This window comes from Carassius auratus, chromosome 25 (genome assembly GCF_003368295.1).
Source record: "Carassius auratus strain Wakin chromosome 25, ASM336829v1, whole genome shotgun sequence".
In the NCBI taxonomy this organism is placed as follows: Eukaryota; Metazoa; Chordata; class Actinopteri; order Cypriniformes; family Cyprinidae; genus Carassius; species Carassius auratus.
This window is the reverse complement of record NC_039267.1, coordinates 18,193,239-18,208,998: the sequence shown is the minus strand read 5'-3', so window position 1 is coordinate 18,208,998 and position 15,760 is coordinate 18,193,239. Positions and strand designations below refer to the sequence as shown.

Here is a 15,760-nt window from a genome sequence, read left to right as displayed (position 1 = left end):
AAATACTGGCTGTTACATGAAAATTTAATATGTAATGTCATAATTATAAAGTTTTTAAAATTTACATATGTAATTGTTGCATAAGGCTATACATGAATATGTGTTGATTGATAAAAAAATAACTATTGAATGTGTTTTCATTTACAATAGCATGAACCACGAGTAGTCGAGTAACTCGAGCATTTTTTTCTTTAAAAAATCTACTAGCAGAAATCAGTCTTGCAACCCCTATACTCTACAACAATAATTTGTATTTCATTATTGTAAAGGGTACGTTTAAGGCAATCTAACAGGTAGAAATTAAATTAGAAACATCTAAACTTGTCAGGTCGCAGTAAGTGCACCACTGGTCATGCACATCCTTTCCCGGAACAATACTGAAAGCTAAGATGGAGAAATAGATGATCATAGCTGTACAAGGATTGCCATTTTGTAAATGAATATATTAGCAGAGTTACTACAAGGGATGTTTAGTGCTGGAAATCCATTTATTCTTTGCTGAAACTTCTGCGTCATCATGAAGAGCGAGTCATGGTTGCCCAGCAACAGCATTGGAGCGCCTGCGCAGATTACAGAGTCATTTGAAAATAAGGAGAGCGGCGCACCTAGCGTTTTCCACACGTCTTCAGTCGCGAAATCATGCAAATGTGTTTTTGTTTTGAAGGAGAATTTTTTTTTTTTTTGCTGGACTCGGTCGAGACCAACTAGAAGACTTGGCGAGTCCAATGGCCAAGTCCGAGACAAGTCCGAGTGCAAATGCAAAGAGTCCGAGACAAGTCCGAGACGGCAGAAAAATGTCTCGAGTCCGGACTCGAGTCCAAGACCAGACTCGAGTACTACAGCCCTAACTGTAACACAGTTACTTTTGACAGTAACTAATACTGTAACACCTTACTTTTAAAATAAATTAACTCTGCTACCGTTACCACATGGTGCATTGTCCGTTGCTTTCTTTAATTAATTAATTTTGGCTGAAGTGTAGCCTACAGCCTAACCTGTTTTGGAACAGCGACGCATTGTAGAATTGGTGGATGCAACCACTGTTAACACGAAGACGGTGGGTGTGAAGTATGTGCGGCAGTCATGGCGAGTCAAGGTGAGGGCGACACGAGTTTCTCAAATTGGACATATGCTCATTATTTCACTTTAGTTGAACATGAAGACAAAAACCTTTTAGTCAAATGTGAGCTGTGTCTTTCGGGTTTGAATGTACGGAGCCCCACCTGTCACCTGTAGGAGAAAAAAAATCGTGGCAACGGTTTTGCAATCCGTCCTGTCAGTCCATAAACCGTACTCATGAATAAACTGTTAACAAATCGTGCCCACGAATGTCCAATCCGTGCGCTCATATTATGTATGAGCTCTTGACCTCTTTTGTAAGTCGTTTTGGATAAAAGTTTCTTATGCATAAACTGTATAATAATATATAATAATGATAAAAATAATAGTTATTTATATGCTTAATCAATGAGTGCACTTAAGACAGCAAAATGTTTGTCATAAAATTATTCTTGAATGCCTTATTTTTAAATAACCTTTGCCAATGTTTGTGTACTATTCTTTCTTGACATTGAGACTTATTTTGTTGATTTTATTATACTTAGCTCCAAACAGAGTTAGATGAATGCTTCACTGTTAATGTTATTATTAAATAATTAGGCCTATTATAGCATTACATTCAGTTAGAAAAGAAATGACAACATAACCGGCACATTATTTGTTTTGTATTGCCTTTTTACCTATTTTTCTTCTTCTTTTTAGCTTTTATTTTAGCATTTTTAAACAACATGTCAATAATATATATTTTTTAGTGCTGAGTTGCTCGAAAGTGATTCTGAATAATTCAGATTGCTTTCATTTTTTTATTTCAAAATGTTTTGTGTTATGTTGTACATTGTTGATAGTTGTCATACTTAAGCTGTGAAAGGAACATTGTTAAGGGCTATACACAGCAGCTTTTATGATGCAGAAGCCACTTTAGTTTTTGATTCTGAATATATTATTCAGGTGTTTTGTTATTCATTTCAGAAATTCTTGTGATATACAATATTTAGTTTGTGCTGGTCTGACATAATCAAAATAGAGTTTAAAAATTATTTTCTGTTTAAGTCAGTTTTGTGTTTGCATAGACCATAACGCATAAAAGGGCATTAATGGGAACATACTAAAAAGTTACTTTTAACAGTAATGCATTACTTTTTGGTGTAAGTAATCAACAAAGTAATTTATTTACTTTTTGAATGAAGTAACTAGTAACTGTAACTAGTTACTATTTCTTACACAGTAAAACATTTTGGGTTGTTTTTTTAACCTAACCGTTGGGTTACACATATTGGGTCAATGTGTTGGGTTATCTTAAAATTTGTTGGGTAATTTTTTTTCCGTCATTGGGTTATTTTTTGGGTTAACTCAATATGTTTGTTTCCCCCAGAGAATCAGATTGATTGTAACTGAATGATATTCCTGTTTGTTCGCCAGTATTAATACATTAAAAGATTAGCCGCAAAACTTTTTAAAGTATTACTTAAAGTTAATAAAAATGTCTGGTGAAATGTGAAAGTTTGACGAAATCATTAGAATTAAGCTAGAAAAGCCGCACGGACCATTTATCGGATCGGACCAGTAAATAAGCTGCTCAAGCGAGCGAGCTGAGCTGAGCTCACACATCAGTCATGCAACAGACAACAGACTCCGTGAGAATCGTTTGAATGAACCTGCAATTTTCTGTTATAAAATTTCAAAACCCAGATGGAAGAAAAGTGTGCAGTCTTGAGGCAATCCGCTCATTCAGCAGAAATTTATACCAGTGCCCCAAATTTACATAACGTTAACATTACTCCTACAACCAACCTTAAGAGGGGAATGTAAAACAGAAGGTATATTCGTCTCAGTGCACTATCACTAATTAATTGTACAGTAAGTGTTTTAATGGTTTATTCATATTGAATATTGTTATGCATCTATTACAAAACCCTATTATTACTGCAGTTTCTCTTATGAAGCTAGATTGATTGACATGTTTTTTAAATGTGTTGTACTAAATGTGTTTATACTTATGTTTTAGAAAATTTACTTTTTCGTGAAGGAAAAATTGCAACAATAGAATTTCTGCCTGTTAATTGAAACATGTCAAGATAAGTAACCTATTTAAATTAATAATGTAAAAGTTTTCAATTTTACTCTGACCTATGACTTTCAAAAATTATGGAAAAAGACAAATGAGGTGAAATACAGTAAGTGTATTGCTGCATTCCGTCCAACAAAGCTTCCTTTCATTTACTGTGTACTTTTGTTCCACCCTACAAGTCCTAATCAATTAAAGGGTAAAGGGTGGTAAAATTTACTCACATTAGCCGCAAATATTGCCACTAATTTTCTGGAGGGAGTGAAAACTGGTTTAGTCTGTCTCTTAGTGCAAATGGTAGTAGATCCCCACAAAGACTGTAAAAATGTAAACTGTAAGCTTAGTTTTAGTTTTTAGGTTTTTTTTACTTGTGCTTTCTCTGTACTTTTGTCATTTAAAGGCCTTCGTACAGAAATTGTCTTTTAAAACCCTTCCTGCCATCTGCACCATACCACACTAATGGACAGAATTGTAATTTTTGGGTGAATTATCACTTTAACAGTTAACACTTTTAACACTTTAACACTTTTTAGTTAATCAATGAAATATCATCACAATGCATGTTAACTGAACTTTTTTTTTTGTATTATTCTTTTAAGGTTGGCACTAAATAGTGCTGTACTTGATTCACAAGACAAGCCAGAATCCACATGTCCTGGTGCTTGGTGACAAGGAAAACTCCTCCCAAGTTTTTATTATTTTAAACGGGGAGGCGATGGAACAGAAGACGATACTACAAGCAGTCGATCTGTGTTTCAAACTTTTCTTTGTATATGACATCTACTACCTAAAGCCCTCTGCTCATATTTGATAGTTTTTGGAACACACAGTCTTTAATAGTTTCTTCTGCACACTGTCTCCTCCTTAAAAACTTTGTATTTAGTAATCAGTAAAAAACTTTTATTTTATTGATCATCAGTTGGGTCCAGCAGCTAGTATATATTTTTTATTATTACTTGATTTTATGATATATTTTTGTTTTATTATTATATGTTATGTGCATTTTATTTGAAAGTCGTAACATTTGCTAAGTGTGCTAACCCATATTCGGAATTGGTGCTCTGCATTTAACCCATCCAAGTGCGCACACACAGCAGTGAGAAATGAACACACCCCCAGAGAAGTGGCCAGCTATAGATGCCTTGCTCAAGGGCACTTCAGTCATGGGTATTGAGGGTGGGAAAGAGTGCTGTTCATTCACTCCCTCCCAGCTACAACTCTTGACGGCACCGAGACTCAAACCTGTGACCTTCGGGTTACAGGTCCAACTCTCTAGCCATTAGGCCATAGCTGTGAACTGTATTTGCACATTTGTGTGTTTTGATATGAATATGAATTGACACATTTGTACATCTTGAAAATGTCAGTTGTATATTTACACATTCTTGTACATTTAAATACAATATTTTAAAATATATTTGTAAATGTGTTATTTGTATATTAAAATAAAACCTGTAATTTACAACAAAGTAGTTTCAAAATATGGTTGCATTAAACATTTTTTAATAAAAATACTGATGTTAAATAATATAAATAATTAACTCAACTGTTGGGTAACTTTTAACCCAACAGGATTTTAACCCAATGGGTTGGGTTGAAATAACCCACAGATGGGAAGGTCCTATACCAACCCATAGTTGGGTTACAGGTTGGGTTATTTAACCCAACACTTTTTAGTGTGTAGTAACTAGCACAACACTGGTTATTCATTCCTGCTTAGTTTATATATTTGAAAATGATTAACAGTAATTAACAGAAATTTAGAAAAGTAATCAAATGTAATCAGTTACATTACCTTGATAAAGATCAAGTAAACTGAAATAGTTACATTACTTATTACCTTTTAAATAGGGTAAATTGTAATCTGTAACCTATTGCATTTCCAAAATAACCTTCCCAACACTGACCCATCATGTTCCATTTTAATTTTTGTCACATATTGTCTGTATACATTTCTTGTTCATTAATTTCTTATTTTTACTGATTTATGATTGTCACCTGTGTCAGGTTTAGATAATCATAATCCCGAGTCTACATCAAAAGCATTCTCTATTCTGCATTTTTGTGTATTTCTTTAAATCTACAGCATGCAAATTTTGGCTACCTAGCGGCTAACAAAATAAACTATGCATCTTGCAGGAGAACATTGTTTTAGTTGTGGTTTGGCTCATCGCCTCAGGAAATGAACTGAAAATGTATCTGACTTTGTGCAATGTGACTTCAGTGTGAATAGTCTGGTTACAATCCATCAGTCAGCTAGAGATTGAAGCCTGTGATTTGGGAAAACTCATGCAAACTTTTTAGTACAACATGCAACAGTCAGTCTACTCACAAGGTAGCACATTGCTGTAACGGTTCTTTGGCTGGTTTTCAACAGCCAGGGCAATGTTTTTGGACTGTGCCGTTCCAACAGTTTTCAACTCCTGCAACAACACAGCAATACTTTAGATCTAGGTTTTGAAAATGATAATTTCTTAATGAATTTCTGTGACAAGTCCACAGTAACAAAATTTGATAATATTGTCATAGGAAGAAGTATGTAAATAAAATAAATACATATTTGTGTTTCTCATGTGTACCTCATACTCTTCTGCAAAACCACAGTTCGAATCCTTGTGTTTCTGCTTAAAGTGCTCTTCATAATCCTCTATTCTCAAACCAGTATTACTGTGTACCATAATAAAAATGTATAAAATATAAAATAAAGTGTAAAGAATCATGTTTCAACATTAAAAATGAATAATTAATAATAAAACAGTAACTTACACTTTATTTCTGGAAATAGAAGGGAAAATTAATGCATTTACAATTGTTAAATAAATATTTCACTATAAATACATCAAACAAAGTTACCTAATGGTTTGTATAGGGATGTCGGGACATTGTTTTTTGGTTTGTCTGTAACAGAGAGTAATAAAAATTTTTTTACTAAAATGAATCTGAAAGACTTTTGTATCTTTAAATATATTCAGTATGTACTTCTCTGATGACACTGGCAACTCACCTTCTTGAATAAAAGAAGAGAATGAGAGTGATGATGAAGAGAAAACCGATAACTCCCAAAACTATTCCAACAATATCTAGAGTGTTAGACTGAAGGGAATCTACATGAGAATTTGATAAGTGTTGTTATTATATTATTAAACACATTCCTGATGAAGAAAAGCAGTAATGTATTAAAAGTTTTTATCAGAATAAAACCTTATTATATTATCCAAATCACTTAATGAAAAAGATGGCATGCTAGTATACTGAGATGCGATAGATTATCCTTAAAAAAACACAAGTTTTATGTAATTTTGTGATGGAGGTAACATTGATAGTCACAACATTATATTTAAAGTTACTGTGGAAGTTTTGTAAAATATGTGCACTAAGAGGAAGAGAGCAGATATGTGATCATTCTGAGACTCCTGATCACATCTGGCTCTGTTTGGGGTAAATAATATGAGTATCTGGCCAGAAAAATCAGGAAACATTTAATTGGAAAACATACTAGTGTATTTTGAGGTAACCACTGAATCTCCTTCTGTTGAGTTATCTGCTGCAACAGCTGTGATGTTTAATGTGTAATTGACTCCAGCAGACAGACCAGTGATGTTATAGGAAGTGTTTGTAGTTGTTGAATTTCCATTTGTTTTATCACCCATCCACTGAACTTTAAAGAAAGATCTATTTCCAACTGGTCCATCCCATGTCAGAAACATAGATGATGTTGTGGTTTCAGTAATTTTGAGATTGCTGATCACATCTGGCTCTGTGTGGTGAGAGAAAAGCAATTAATACATGTTGATGAAAGGGGAATTAAATAAAGTATGACTGTAATTATGAATAAGTATTAATGGTGCAATTATGAATTGATAAAACACTTGCAATCAGGCCAGGACTCAATATGTTGCTATACAGTTTTCTGCTCAATGTGAGTGTGTGTATATATATATATATATATATATATATATATATATATATATATATATATATATATATATATATATATATATATATATATATATATTTTTTTTTTTTTTAAGTAATCAGTCAATAATATGACTTTCTGGCCAGAAAAATCAGGAAACATTTAATTGGAAAACATACTAGTATATTTTGAGGTAATATGTTGCTATACAGTTTTCTGCTCAATGTGAGTGTGTGTATATATATATATATATATATATATATATATATATATATATATATATATATATATATATAAATATACATATATATATATATATATATATTTTTTTTTTTTTTTTTTTTTTTTAAGTAATCGGTCAATAATATGACTTTCTGGCCAGAAAAATCAGGAAACATTTAATTGGAAAACATACTAGTATATTTTGAGGTAACCACTGAATCTCCTTCTGTTGAGTTATCTGCTGCAACAGCTGTGATGTCTAATGTGTAATTGACTCCAGCAGTCAGACCAGTGATGTTATAGGAAGTGTTTGTAGTTGTTGAATTTCCATTTGTTTTATCACCCATCCACTGAATTTTAAAGAAAGATCTATTTCCAACTGGTCCATCCCATGTCAGAAACATAGATGATGTTGTGGTTTCAGTAATTTTGAGATTGCTGATCACACCTGGCTCTGTGTGGGGAGAGAAGAGCAATTAATACATGTTGATGAAAGGGGAATTAAATAAGGTATGACTGGTAATATGAATTAGTAAGTATTAATGGTGCAATTATGAATTGATAAAACAATTATAATAAGGCTGTCAGGGTTTGGGTAGAGGGATGAGGCGAGGACTCAATGATCAGAATCAGAATCAGAATGAGCTTTATTGCCAGGTATGTTTACACATACGAGGAATTTGTTTTCGTGACAAAAGCTCCGCAGTACAACAGAATGACAGCGACAGAACATAAAACACATAATAAAAGAATAAAAAATACAAATAAGTAGATAGTGAATAACAATATACAAATGACAATTGTAGGCAGGTATATTACAAAATGAAGTTATGTATGTACATATATATTGTGTGCAAAATTTAAGTGTATACTAAGTATGTGTGTTAGATAAATAAAGTGTGTGTGTATATAAATATAAAGTGTAGTGTGTCCGCCGTTATTATAAGCTGTTCATAAGATGGATTGCCTGAGGGAAGAAACTGGTCCTGTGTCTGGTCGTTCTAGTGCTCAGTGCTCTGTAGCGTCGACCAGATGGCAACAGTTCAAAGAGGGAGTGTGCTGGATGTGAGGGGTCCAGAGTGATTTTGACAGCCCTTTTTCTCACTCTGGATAAGTACAGTTCTTGAATAGAAGGGAGAGTTGAACCGATGATTCGCTCAGCAGTCCGGACTACTCTCTGTAGTCTTCTGAGGTCAGATTTAGAAGCTGAGCTGAACCAGACAGTTACTGAAGTGCAGAGGATGGATTCAATGATGGTGGAGTAGAACTGTTTCAGCAGCTCCTGTGGCAGGTTAAACTTCCTCAGCTGGCGAAGAAAGTACAACCTCTGCTGGGCCTTTTTCACAATGGAGTCAATGTGAATGTCCCACTTCAGGTCCTGAGAGATAGTGGTGCCCAGGAACCTGAATGACTCCACTGCAGTCACAGTGCTGTTCATGATGGTGAGTGGGGGGAGTGCAGGGGGGTTTCTCCTGAAGTCCACGATCATCTCCACTGTTTTGAGGGTGTTAAGCTCCAGGTTGTTGAGACTGCACCAGACAGCCAGCTCTTTTACCTCCTGTCTGTAAGCAGACTCGTTACCGTCCTGAATGAGGCCGATGAGTGTGGTGTCGTCTGCAAACTTCAGGAGCTTGACAGAGAGGTCCTTAGATGTGCAATCATTAGTGTACAGGGAGAAGAGCAGTGGGGAGAGAACGCAGCCCTGGGGAGCTCCGGTGCTGATTGTACGGGTGCTGGATGTGTATTTTCCCAGCCTCACTAGCTGCTGCCTGTCTGTCAGGAAGCTGTTGATCCACTGACAGACTGAGGTGGGCACGGAGAGCTGATTTAGTTTGGGCAGGAGGAGGTTTGGGATGATCGTGTTGAAGGCCGAGCTGAAGTCCACAAACAGGATCCTCACATAAGTCCCCGGTCTGTCTAGGTGTTGCAGAACATAATGCAGTCCAATGTTTACTGCATCGTCCAGAGACCTGTTTGCTCTGTAGGTAAACTGAAGAGGATCCAGCAAGGGTCCAGTGATGTCCTTCAGGTAGGCCAGCACCAGTTCTTCAAATGACTTCATGACTACAGACGTTAGAGCCACAGGCCTGTAGTCATTTAGTCCTGTAATTTTGGGTTTCTTAGGGATGGGGATGATGGTGGAACGTTTGAGGCATGAAGGGACTTTGCACAGCTCCAGCGATCTGTTGAAGATCTGTGTGAAGATGGGGGCCAGCTGGTCAGCACAGGATTTCAGACAGGCTGGTGTAACACAATCTGGGCCTGGTGCTTTTTTCCTTTTCTGCTTCCGGAAGACCTGGCGCACCGCATCCTCGCTGATCTGAATTGCAGGTGTGGGGGAGAGGGGGGATGCAGGAGGTGAGAATGGTGAGAGTGCTTGATTGGAGAGGTGTTCAGGATGGGTTGCAGGAGCTGTTAATGGTGTGAACGGTAGTTTGGAGAGGCATTCAGGGCTGGTTGCAGGAGTTGTGAAGGGTGTGAATGGTTGTGTGGGGAGGCGTTCAGGGCAGGTGATGGGTGTTCTTTCAAACCTGCAGTAAAACTCGTTCAGATCGTCTGCCAGTCGTTGATTCTCTACAGTGCTGGGGGGTGGTGTCTTGTAATTGGTGATCTTCTTTAGACTTTTCCACACTGATGCGGAGTCGTTGGAAGTGAACTGAGTCCTTATTTTTTCAGAATAATTCCTCTTTGCCACTTTGATCTCTTTTTCCAATGTGTATTTAGCCTGTTTATACAAGACATTGTCCCCCTTCACGTAAGCATCTTCTTTGGCCTGACGGAGCTGTCTGAGTTTTGCAGTGAACCACGGTTTGTCATTATTGTAAATTAGTTGAGTCTTTGTAGGAATACACATATCCTCACAGAAACTGATATATGATGTTACGGTCTCTGTGAGTTCATCCAGATCGGTGGCAGCAGCTTCAAAAACACTCCAATCAGTGAGGTCAAAACAAGATTGTAAATCCTGCTCTGCTTCATTAGTCCATCTTTTTACAGTCCTTGATACAGGTTTAGCTGATTTTAGTTTCTGCCTGTAGGACGGTATTAGATGAACCAGAAGGTGATCAGAACGTCCCAAAGCTGCTCGTGGAACAGAGTGAAATGCATCCTTTATTGTGGTGTAACAGTGATCCAATATGTTACTGTCTCTTGTGGGACAAGTAACATGCTGTCTGTATTTTGGCAGTTCACGGGACAGATTGGCTTTATTAAAGTCCCCGAGAATGATTAAAACAGAGTCCGGGTGTTGTTGTTCTGTCTCTGTGATCTGATCAGCGAGTTTCTGTAAAGCTGAGCTCACATGCGCTTGCGGATGGATGTAAACACTAACCAGAATGAACGAATGAAACTCCCGCGGCGAATAGAACGGCTTGCAGTTAATGAAGAGTGTTTCGAGAAAAACACTCGAGATGTTTCGAGAAAAACATCTCTCTGATGCAGAGAGAAGGGCTCTTTAATAGTAATAATAATAAAACAAACAAACAAAAACTACCCCGTAGGGGAAAACAGACAAAACTTGACTGGCAAGGCAAGGCAAGACAAGATGTGCACAGACAAATATTAGACGACGAACTAGCAACCAGACTGCAAACACAAGGACAATAAATAGGGAGCTAATGAGGAGGGTAACGAGGGAACACATGTGGGGAAAATTACATCAATAATCAGGTAACAAGATGGGTGGGGTCAAGACAATTGACGAGAGCACATGGCACATAGGAACAAAGACAAAAGCCATGTGCTCACAAAAACCACCTGGCGTCCCTAACGAGGAACACCCAAAAACAAGACGGGAACAAGACAGCACAGGCATGGCAACACAAACCCGGTACACAACAGAACACACGACATGGAAATCAAGATACAGACAAAATAGGGGAGGGAGGGAAGGGAGCCCAGTCAAGCAACAGGAAAACCCAAGCAGTTATTAAAAGAGACCAGGGAGGGGTGGGAGGGTTGAACCAAGGAGACTCAGGCAGTCCAGGAGTCCCAGCAGTGGGCCAGGGTGGAGCCGGAGAGATGAGCCAGCGAGGATCTGGCCTAACAGAAACCCCGACAGACCACCAGGGCGGTGCCGGAGGGACAGACCAGCGAGGCTCCGGCCTAACAGGAACCCCGGCAGACCACCAGGGCGGAGCCGGAGGGACAGACCAGCGAGGATCCGGCCTAACAGGAACCCCGGCACACCACCAGGGCGGAGCCGGAGGGACGGACCAGCGAGGATCCGGCCTAACAGGAACCCCGGCAGACCACCAGGGCGGAGCCGGAGGGACGGACCAGCGAGGATTCAGCCTAACAGGAACCCCGGCAGACCAGCAGGGTGGAACCAGACGGAGAGACCAGGAGGCCTCCAGCCAAACAGGGACCCCGACAGATAGGAAGGGCAGAGCTGGCATGGCACTCATCAAGGGCAGAGCCGGCATCAGGGCAGGGAGCATAGACGGAACCGGCATCAGGGCAGGGAGCTTGGGCGGGGCCGGCATCAGGGCAGGGAGCATAGACGGAACCGGCATCAGGGCAGGGAGCTTGGGCGGAGCCGGCATCAGGGCAGGGAGCTTGGGCGGCGCCGGCATCAGGGCAGGGAGCTTGGGCGGCGCCGGCAGGGCAAGGAGCTTGGGCATGACTGGGATGGCCTCCAGGCCAGCAGTGGGCTCCTGAATGGCCTCCAGGCCATGTGGGATGGAGGAAGCCTTTCTTCTCCTCCTCCTCCGTCTCCGAGAGGGGGGCGCTGCAGCCTCATCAGGCTCCTCTGGGGGCGCTGCAGCCTCATCAGGCTCCTCTGGGGGCGCTGCAGCCTCATCAGGCTCCTCTGGCAGTGGCGGGGTAGAGCCATTCCTCTTCTTACCCCTCTTCCGTCTACGAGAGTGAGGTGCTGCAGTCTCTTCGGCCACCTCTAGGGGTTCTGCAGTGTCGCAAGTCGCCTCAGGGGGTGCTGCAGCTCCTTCATCCACCACAGGTGGATCTGCAGCTTTGACGGGGACCACAGGCAGCACTGCAGCCTCCTTAGCTGGGGAACGTGCCACAAACTCCACAAATTCCCCAAACGACAGGTGGTCCAGCCCCCTCATTCTCCACCAGCTGAGAGGCTCATCAAGGGCATAATTGAAGAGGTCCTTGAGGGCCGCATCATTAAACTCCAATCCCTCTGCAGTACCACTGAACTCCAGGGCAAAATCCCTCACCCCAGTCCCTTGTTGATGAAGAGAGATCAAAGTCTTAAACTGGAGCATATGCTGGTAGTGGGGGCTGGAGAGGGTGGAGGCTGGTGGACGGTGCAATCCCTTCTTCCGCTGAGTCCTCATACTGGCTAGTTCGTTCTGTCAAGGTTTGGGTAGAGGGATGAGGCGAGGACTCAATGATGCAGAGAGAAGGGCTCTTTAATAGTAATAATAATAAAACAAACAAACAAAAACTACCCCGTAGGGGAAAACAGACAAAACTTGACTGGCAAGGCAAGGCAAGACACGATGTGCACAGACAAATATTAGACGACGAACTAGCAACCAGACTGCAAACACAAGGACAATAAATAGGGAGCTAATGAGGAGGGTAACGAGGGAACACATGTGGGGAAAATTACATCAATAATCAGGTAACAAGATGGGTGGGGTCAAGACAATTGACGAGAGCACATGGCACATAGGAACAAAGACAAAAGCCATGTGCTCACAAAAACAAGCACATGGCCAGCAAACCAATCGCAAGCCATGTGCTTGAATAGGACACAAACACACAGTTAATGAGCAAGCTCATAAACTGCGTGTTCACACCAGACAGCACGCAGCCAGTAAAAACTAAGCTGCGTGCGACAGCACAAGACAAAATATAACAAGTAAGCACACAGCCGATAACTCGAGCTGTGTGCAACAATACAAGACAACACAAAACAGAACATGGAGCGCGAGTGTTCGGTCCCCGACACGAAACCGAAACTCAGCAAGACATGAGTGCCAGGATCCGAACACCACGCTCCAACATGAAACAGGACACGCAGACAAGAGCGCACGGCTCGAGCAGTCTCGAAGCCGCGCGCTCACATGAAAACAATGACATGAGGAGAGTATCAGGGCTCTGTCACAAAACCATGAATACCACTAGACTGAAGTGACAGAACCCTGACAAAGGCTTAGGACTCAGCAAGTCTGGTGTCTTAAGATGTTGCAGTACAGATTTCTGCACAATGCAGGTAAATATGAAACGGTTTCAAGGATGAAGTTTCAGCAGATTCTCTCAGATTAAACATCCAATAAGAGCTCTTACTGGTGTACAGTGAAATCTGATTGGCTCTTCCGTCGGTCACATGAACAGCTAAAACTGCAAACACTTTGAATGTGTACTGTGCTCCAGGAATCAGATCATTTATTTTGATGGAGGTGTTTTCAGTAGTCATATTCTTATCTTCATATTCTACACGATAACGGGAGCTTTGACCATTCGGTTTTGTCCAATTTAGTAAAACAGAGGATGTTGTAATATTAACAGCTGTGAGGTTCATTATGACATCAGGCTCTGTGAGCAAACATAACAGACAACATAGATATATAATTTTTGTATTAACACATTTACTCAGTTGTTCATTAATACAAATACTCACTTGTAGAATCTGATGTTTGAGACTGAGGTGAAGGAAAGCTTGAAGTGGCAGAGGCTGATGGGACATTTAGATTTACAGAGAAACAAAACAACAAACAAATAAACTACTACTGTTGTTGATGTTGTTTTATGAATACAATTTTGTTACCGTTCCCTGTTTCCTGTTTTCCATCGTAAAAATTTCATAAAATTGTAATAAAATAAACTGGTAAACACTGATGTTTGATACTTAAAATTTCACACGAAATAATCACAATTGTTATTACATTTTACCACATTGATAAATATGAATAAAATAGAGATATAATTTTTGTATTAACACATTTACTAAATTGTCCATGAATAGAAAAACTTACTTGTAAGATCTGATGTTTGAGACTGATTTAAAGGAGAGCTTGTATTGGCAGAGGCTGCTGGGACATTTAGATGCACAATGAAAACATTTTGCATACAAAAGAAAGTATACTGAAAGAATGGTTATTGAAATATATGAGAATGCTGTAAACTGTATGAATATGATTTTGTCTTATTTCTTATCTTCTATTACTATTTGCTATCACATTACTCCCCAACATAAATACATAGATCATCAATAAATTGAATGAACATGCATATTATTTTCACATTTACTCAGTTGTCCATGAATAAAAGTACTCACTTATTTGAGATCCAGAGCTTGTAATGGCAGGGGCTGCTGGGATATTTTGATGTATGAAGAAACATTGCAATTTGTAAGTAATTAGTTGAAATGCTTAAAAGTCGTAAAACAGTCATTCCATGAATAATACTCACTTGTATGAGGTGTTTGGGGAGATGTGTGAGAATCATCTGAAGAAATACTTGAAGTGAAAGGGAGTGATGATGAATCTGGACATATGTAGATAACAAAAAAAAAAAAAAAAAAAAAAAAAACAACAACATTTAACTGATAAAAAAGTTTGTCAAGACAAACTTTAAGTTGGGTTGAGAAAGCCTGACCAGAAAATTTTAAAGGTTTAAAAAGTTTAATTATGCAATGACTAGCAAAGTTACTAGCATGTTGCTAGAATGATTATTAAGATACTAGCATGTTTTTAGCGTGATTAGCATGTTATTAACATGTTTCTAGCAAGATTAGCATGTTACTAGCATGTTGTTAACAGGATTAGCAAGTGACTACCACGTCACTGGCATGTTTGTAGTATGATAAGTATGCGACTAGCATGTTCCATGAATAGAAAAACTTACTTGTAGTATCTGATGTTTGAGACTGAGGTGAAGGAGAGCTTGCAGTGGCAGAGGCTGCTTCGACATTTAGATTTACATAGAAACAAAACAACAAACAAATAAACAGTTTTGTTGTTGATGCTGTTTTATGAATCCAATTTTGTTACCGTTTCCTGTTTCCTGTTTTCCATCGTAAAATTTTAATACAATTTTAATAAAATAAACTTGTAGACACTGATGTTTGATATTTAAAATTTCACATGAAATAATCAAAATTGTTATTACATTATACCACATTGATAAATATGAATAAAATAGAGATATAATTGTTGTATTAACACATTTACTCAATTGTCCATGAAGCAAAAATGCTCACTTATAGAAGCTGATGTTTGAGACACGATTAAAGGAGAGCTCGTAGTGTCAGAGGCTGCTGGAATGTTTGTGTGAACAAAATATGATTTTCATATTAACACATTTACTAAATTGTCCATGAATAGAAAAACTTACTTGTAAGATCTGATGTTTGAGACTGATTTAAAGGAGAGCTTGTATTGGCAGAGGCTGCTGGGACATTTAGATGCACAATGAAAACATTTTGCATACAAAAGAAAGTATACTGAAAGAATGGTTATTGAAATATATGAGAATGCTGTAAACTGTATGAATATGATTTTGTCTTATTTCTCATCTTCTAT

At 38.9% G+C, this 15,760-nt stretch overlaps 1 protein-coding gene and 1 long non-coding RNA gene across 4 annotated transcripts in view; both read right to left on the bottom strand.

Moving 5' to 3' along the window:
- The window catches only part of LOC113043577 (receptor-type tyrosine-protein phosphatase eta-like), a 41,130-nt gene extending 27,364 nt beyond the window's left edge, over nucleotides 1–13,766 (bottom strand). Inside the window, exons 1-7 of the mRNA XM_026203057.1 lie at nucleotides 13,524–13,766; nucleotides 7,456–7,716; nucleotides 6,129–6,228; nucleotides 5,978–6,022; nucleotides 5,891–5,899; nucleotides 5,704–5,791; nucleotides 5,457–5,547 (exon numbers count right to left, since the gene is read on the bottom strand). Coding sequence (XP_026058842.1) covers nucleotides 5,457–5,547; nucleotides 5,704–5,791; nucleotides 5,891–5,899; nucleotides 5,978–6,022; nucleotides 6,129–6,228; nucleotides 7,456–7,716; nucleotides 13,524–13,758 — 829 coding nt within the window. The 5' untranslated portion in view covers nucleotides 13,759–13,766. The remainder of the gene's footprint in view (nucleotides 1–5,456; nucleotides 5,548–5,703; nucleotides 5,792–5,890; nucleotides 5,900–5,977; nucleotides 6,023–6,128; nucleotides 6,229–7,455; nucleotides 7,717–13,523) is intronic.
- A 661-nt stretch (nucleotides 13,767–14,427) lies between these two features.
- On the bottom strand, nucleotides 14,428–15,614 carry LOC113043580 (uncharacterized). 3 transcript variants are annotated; one of them, XR_003275754.1, is made up of 4 exons: nucleotides 15,573–15,614; nucleotides 15,084–15,137; nucleotides 14,649–14,723; nucleotides 14,428–14,550 (listed from the first exon to the last, which is right to left on the bottom strand). It is a non-coding gene; the product is annotated as an uncharacterized LOC113043580 (long non-coding RNA). The 3 variants fall into 3 exon arrangements; XR_003275753.1 differs by having other exon boundaries at nucleotides 14,428–14,547; XR_003275755.1 differs by having other exon boundaries at nucleotides 14,428–14,547; nucleotides 15,084–15,140; nucleotides 15,573–15,609.
- Nucleotides 15,615–15,760: the final 146 nt, after the last annotated feature.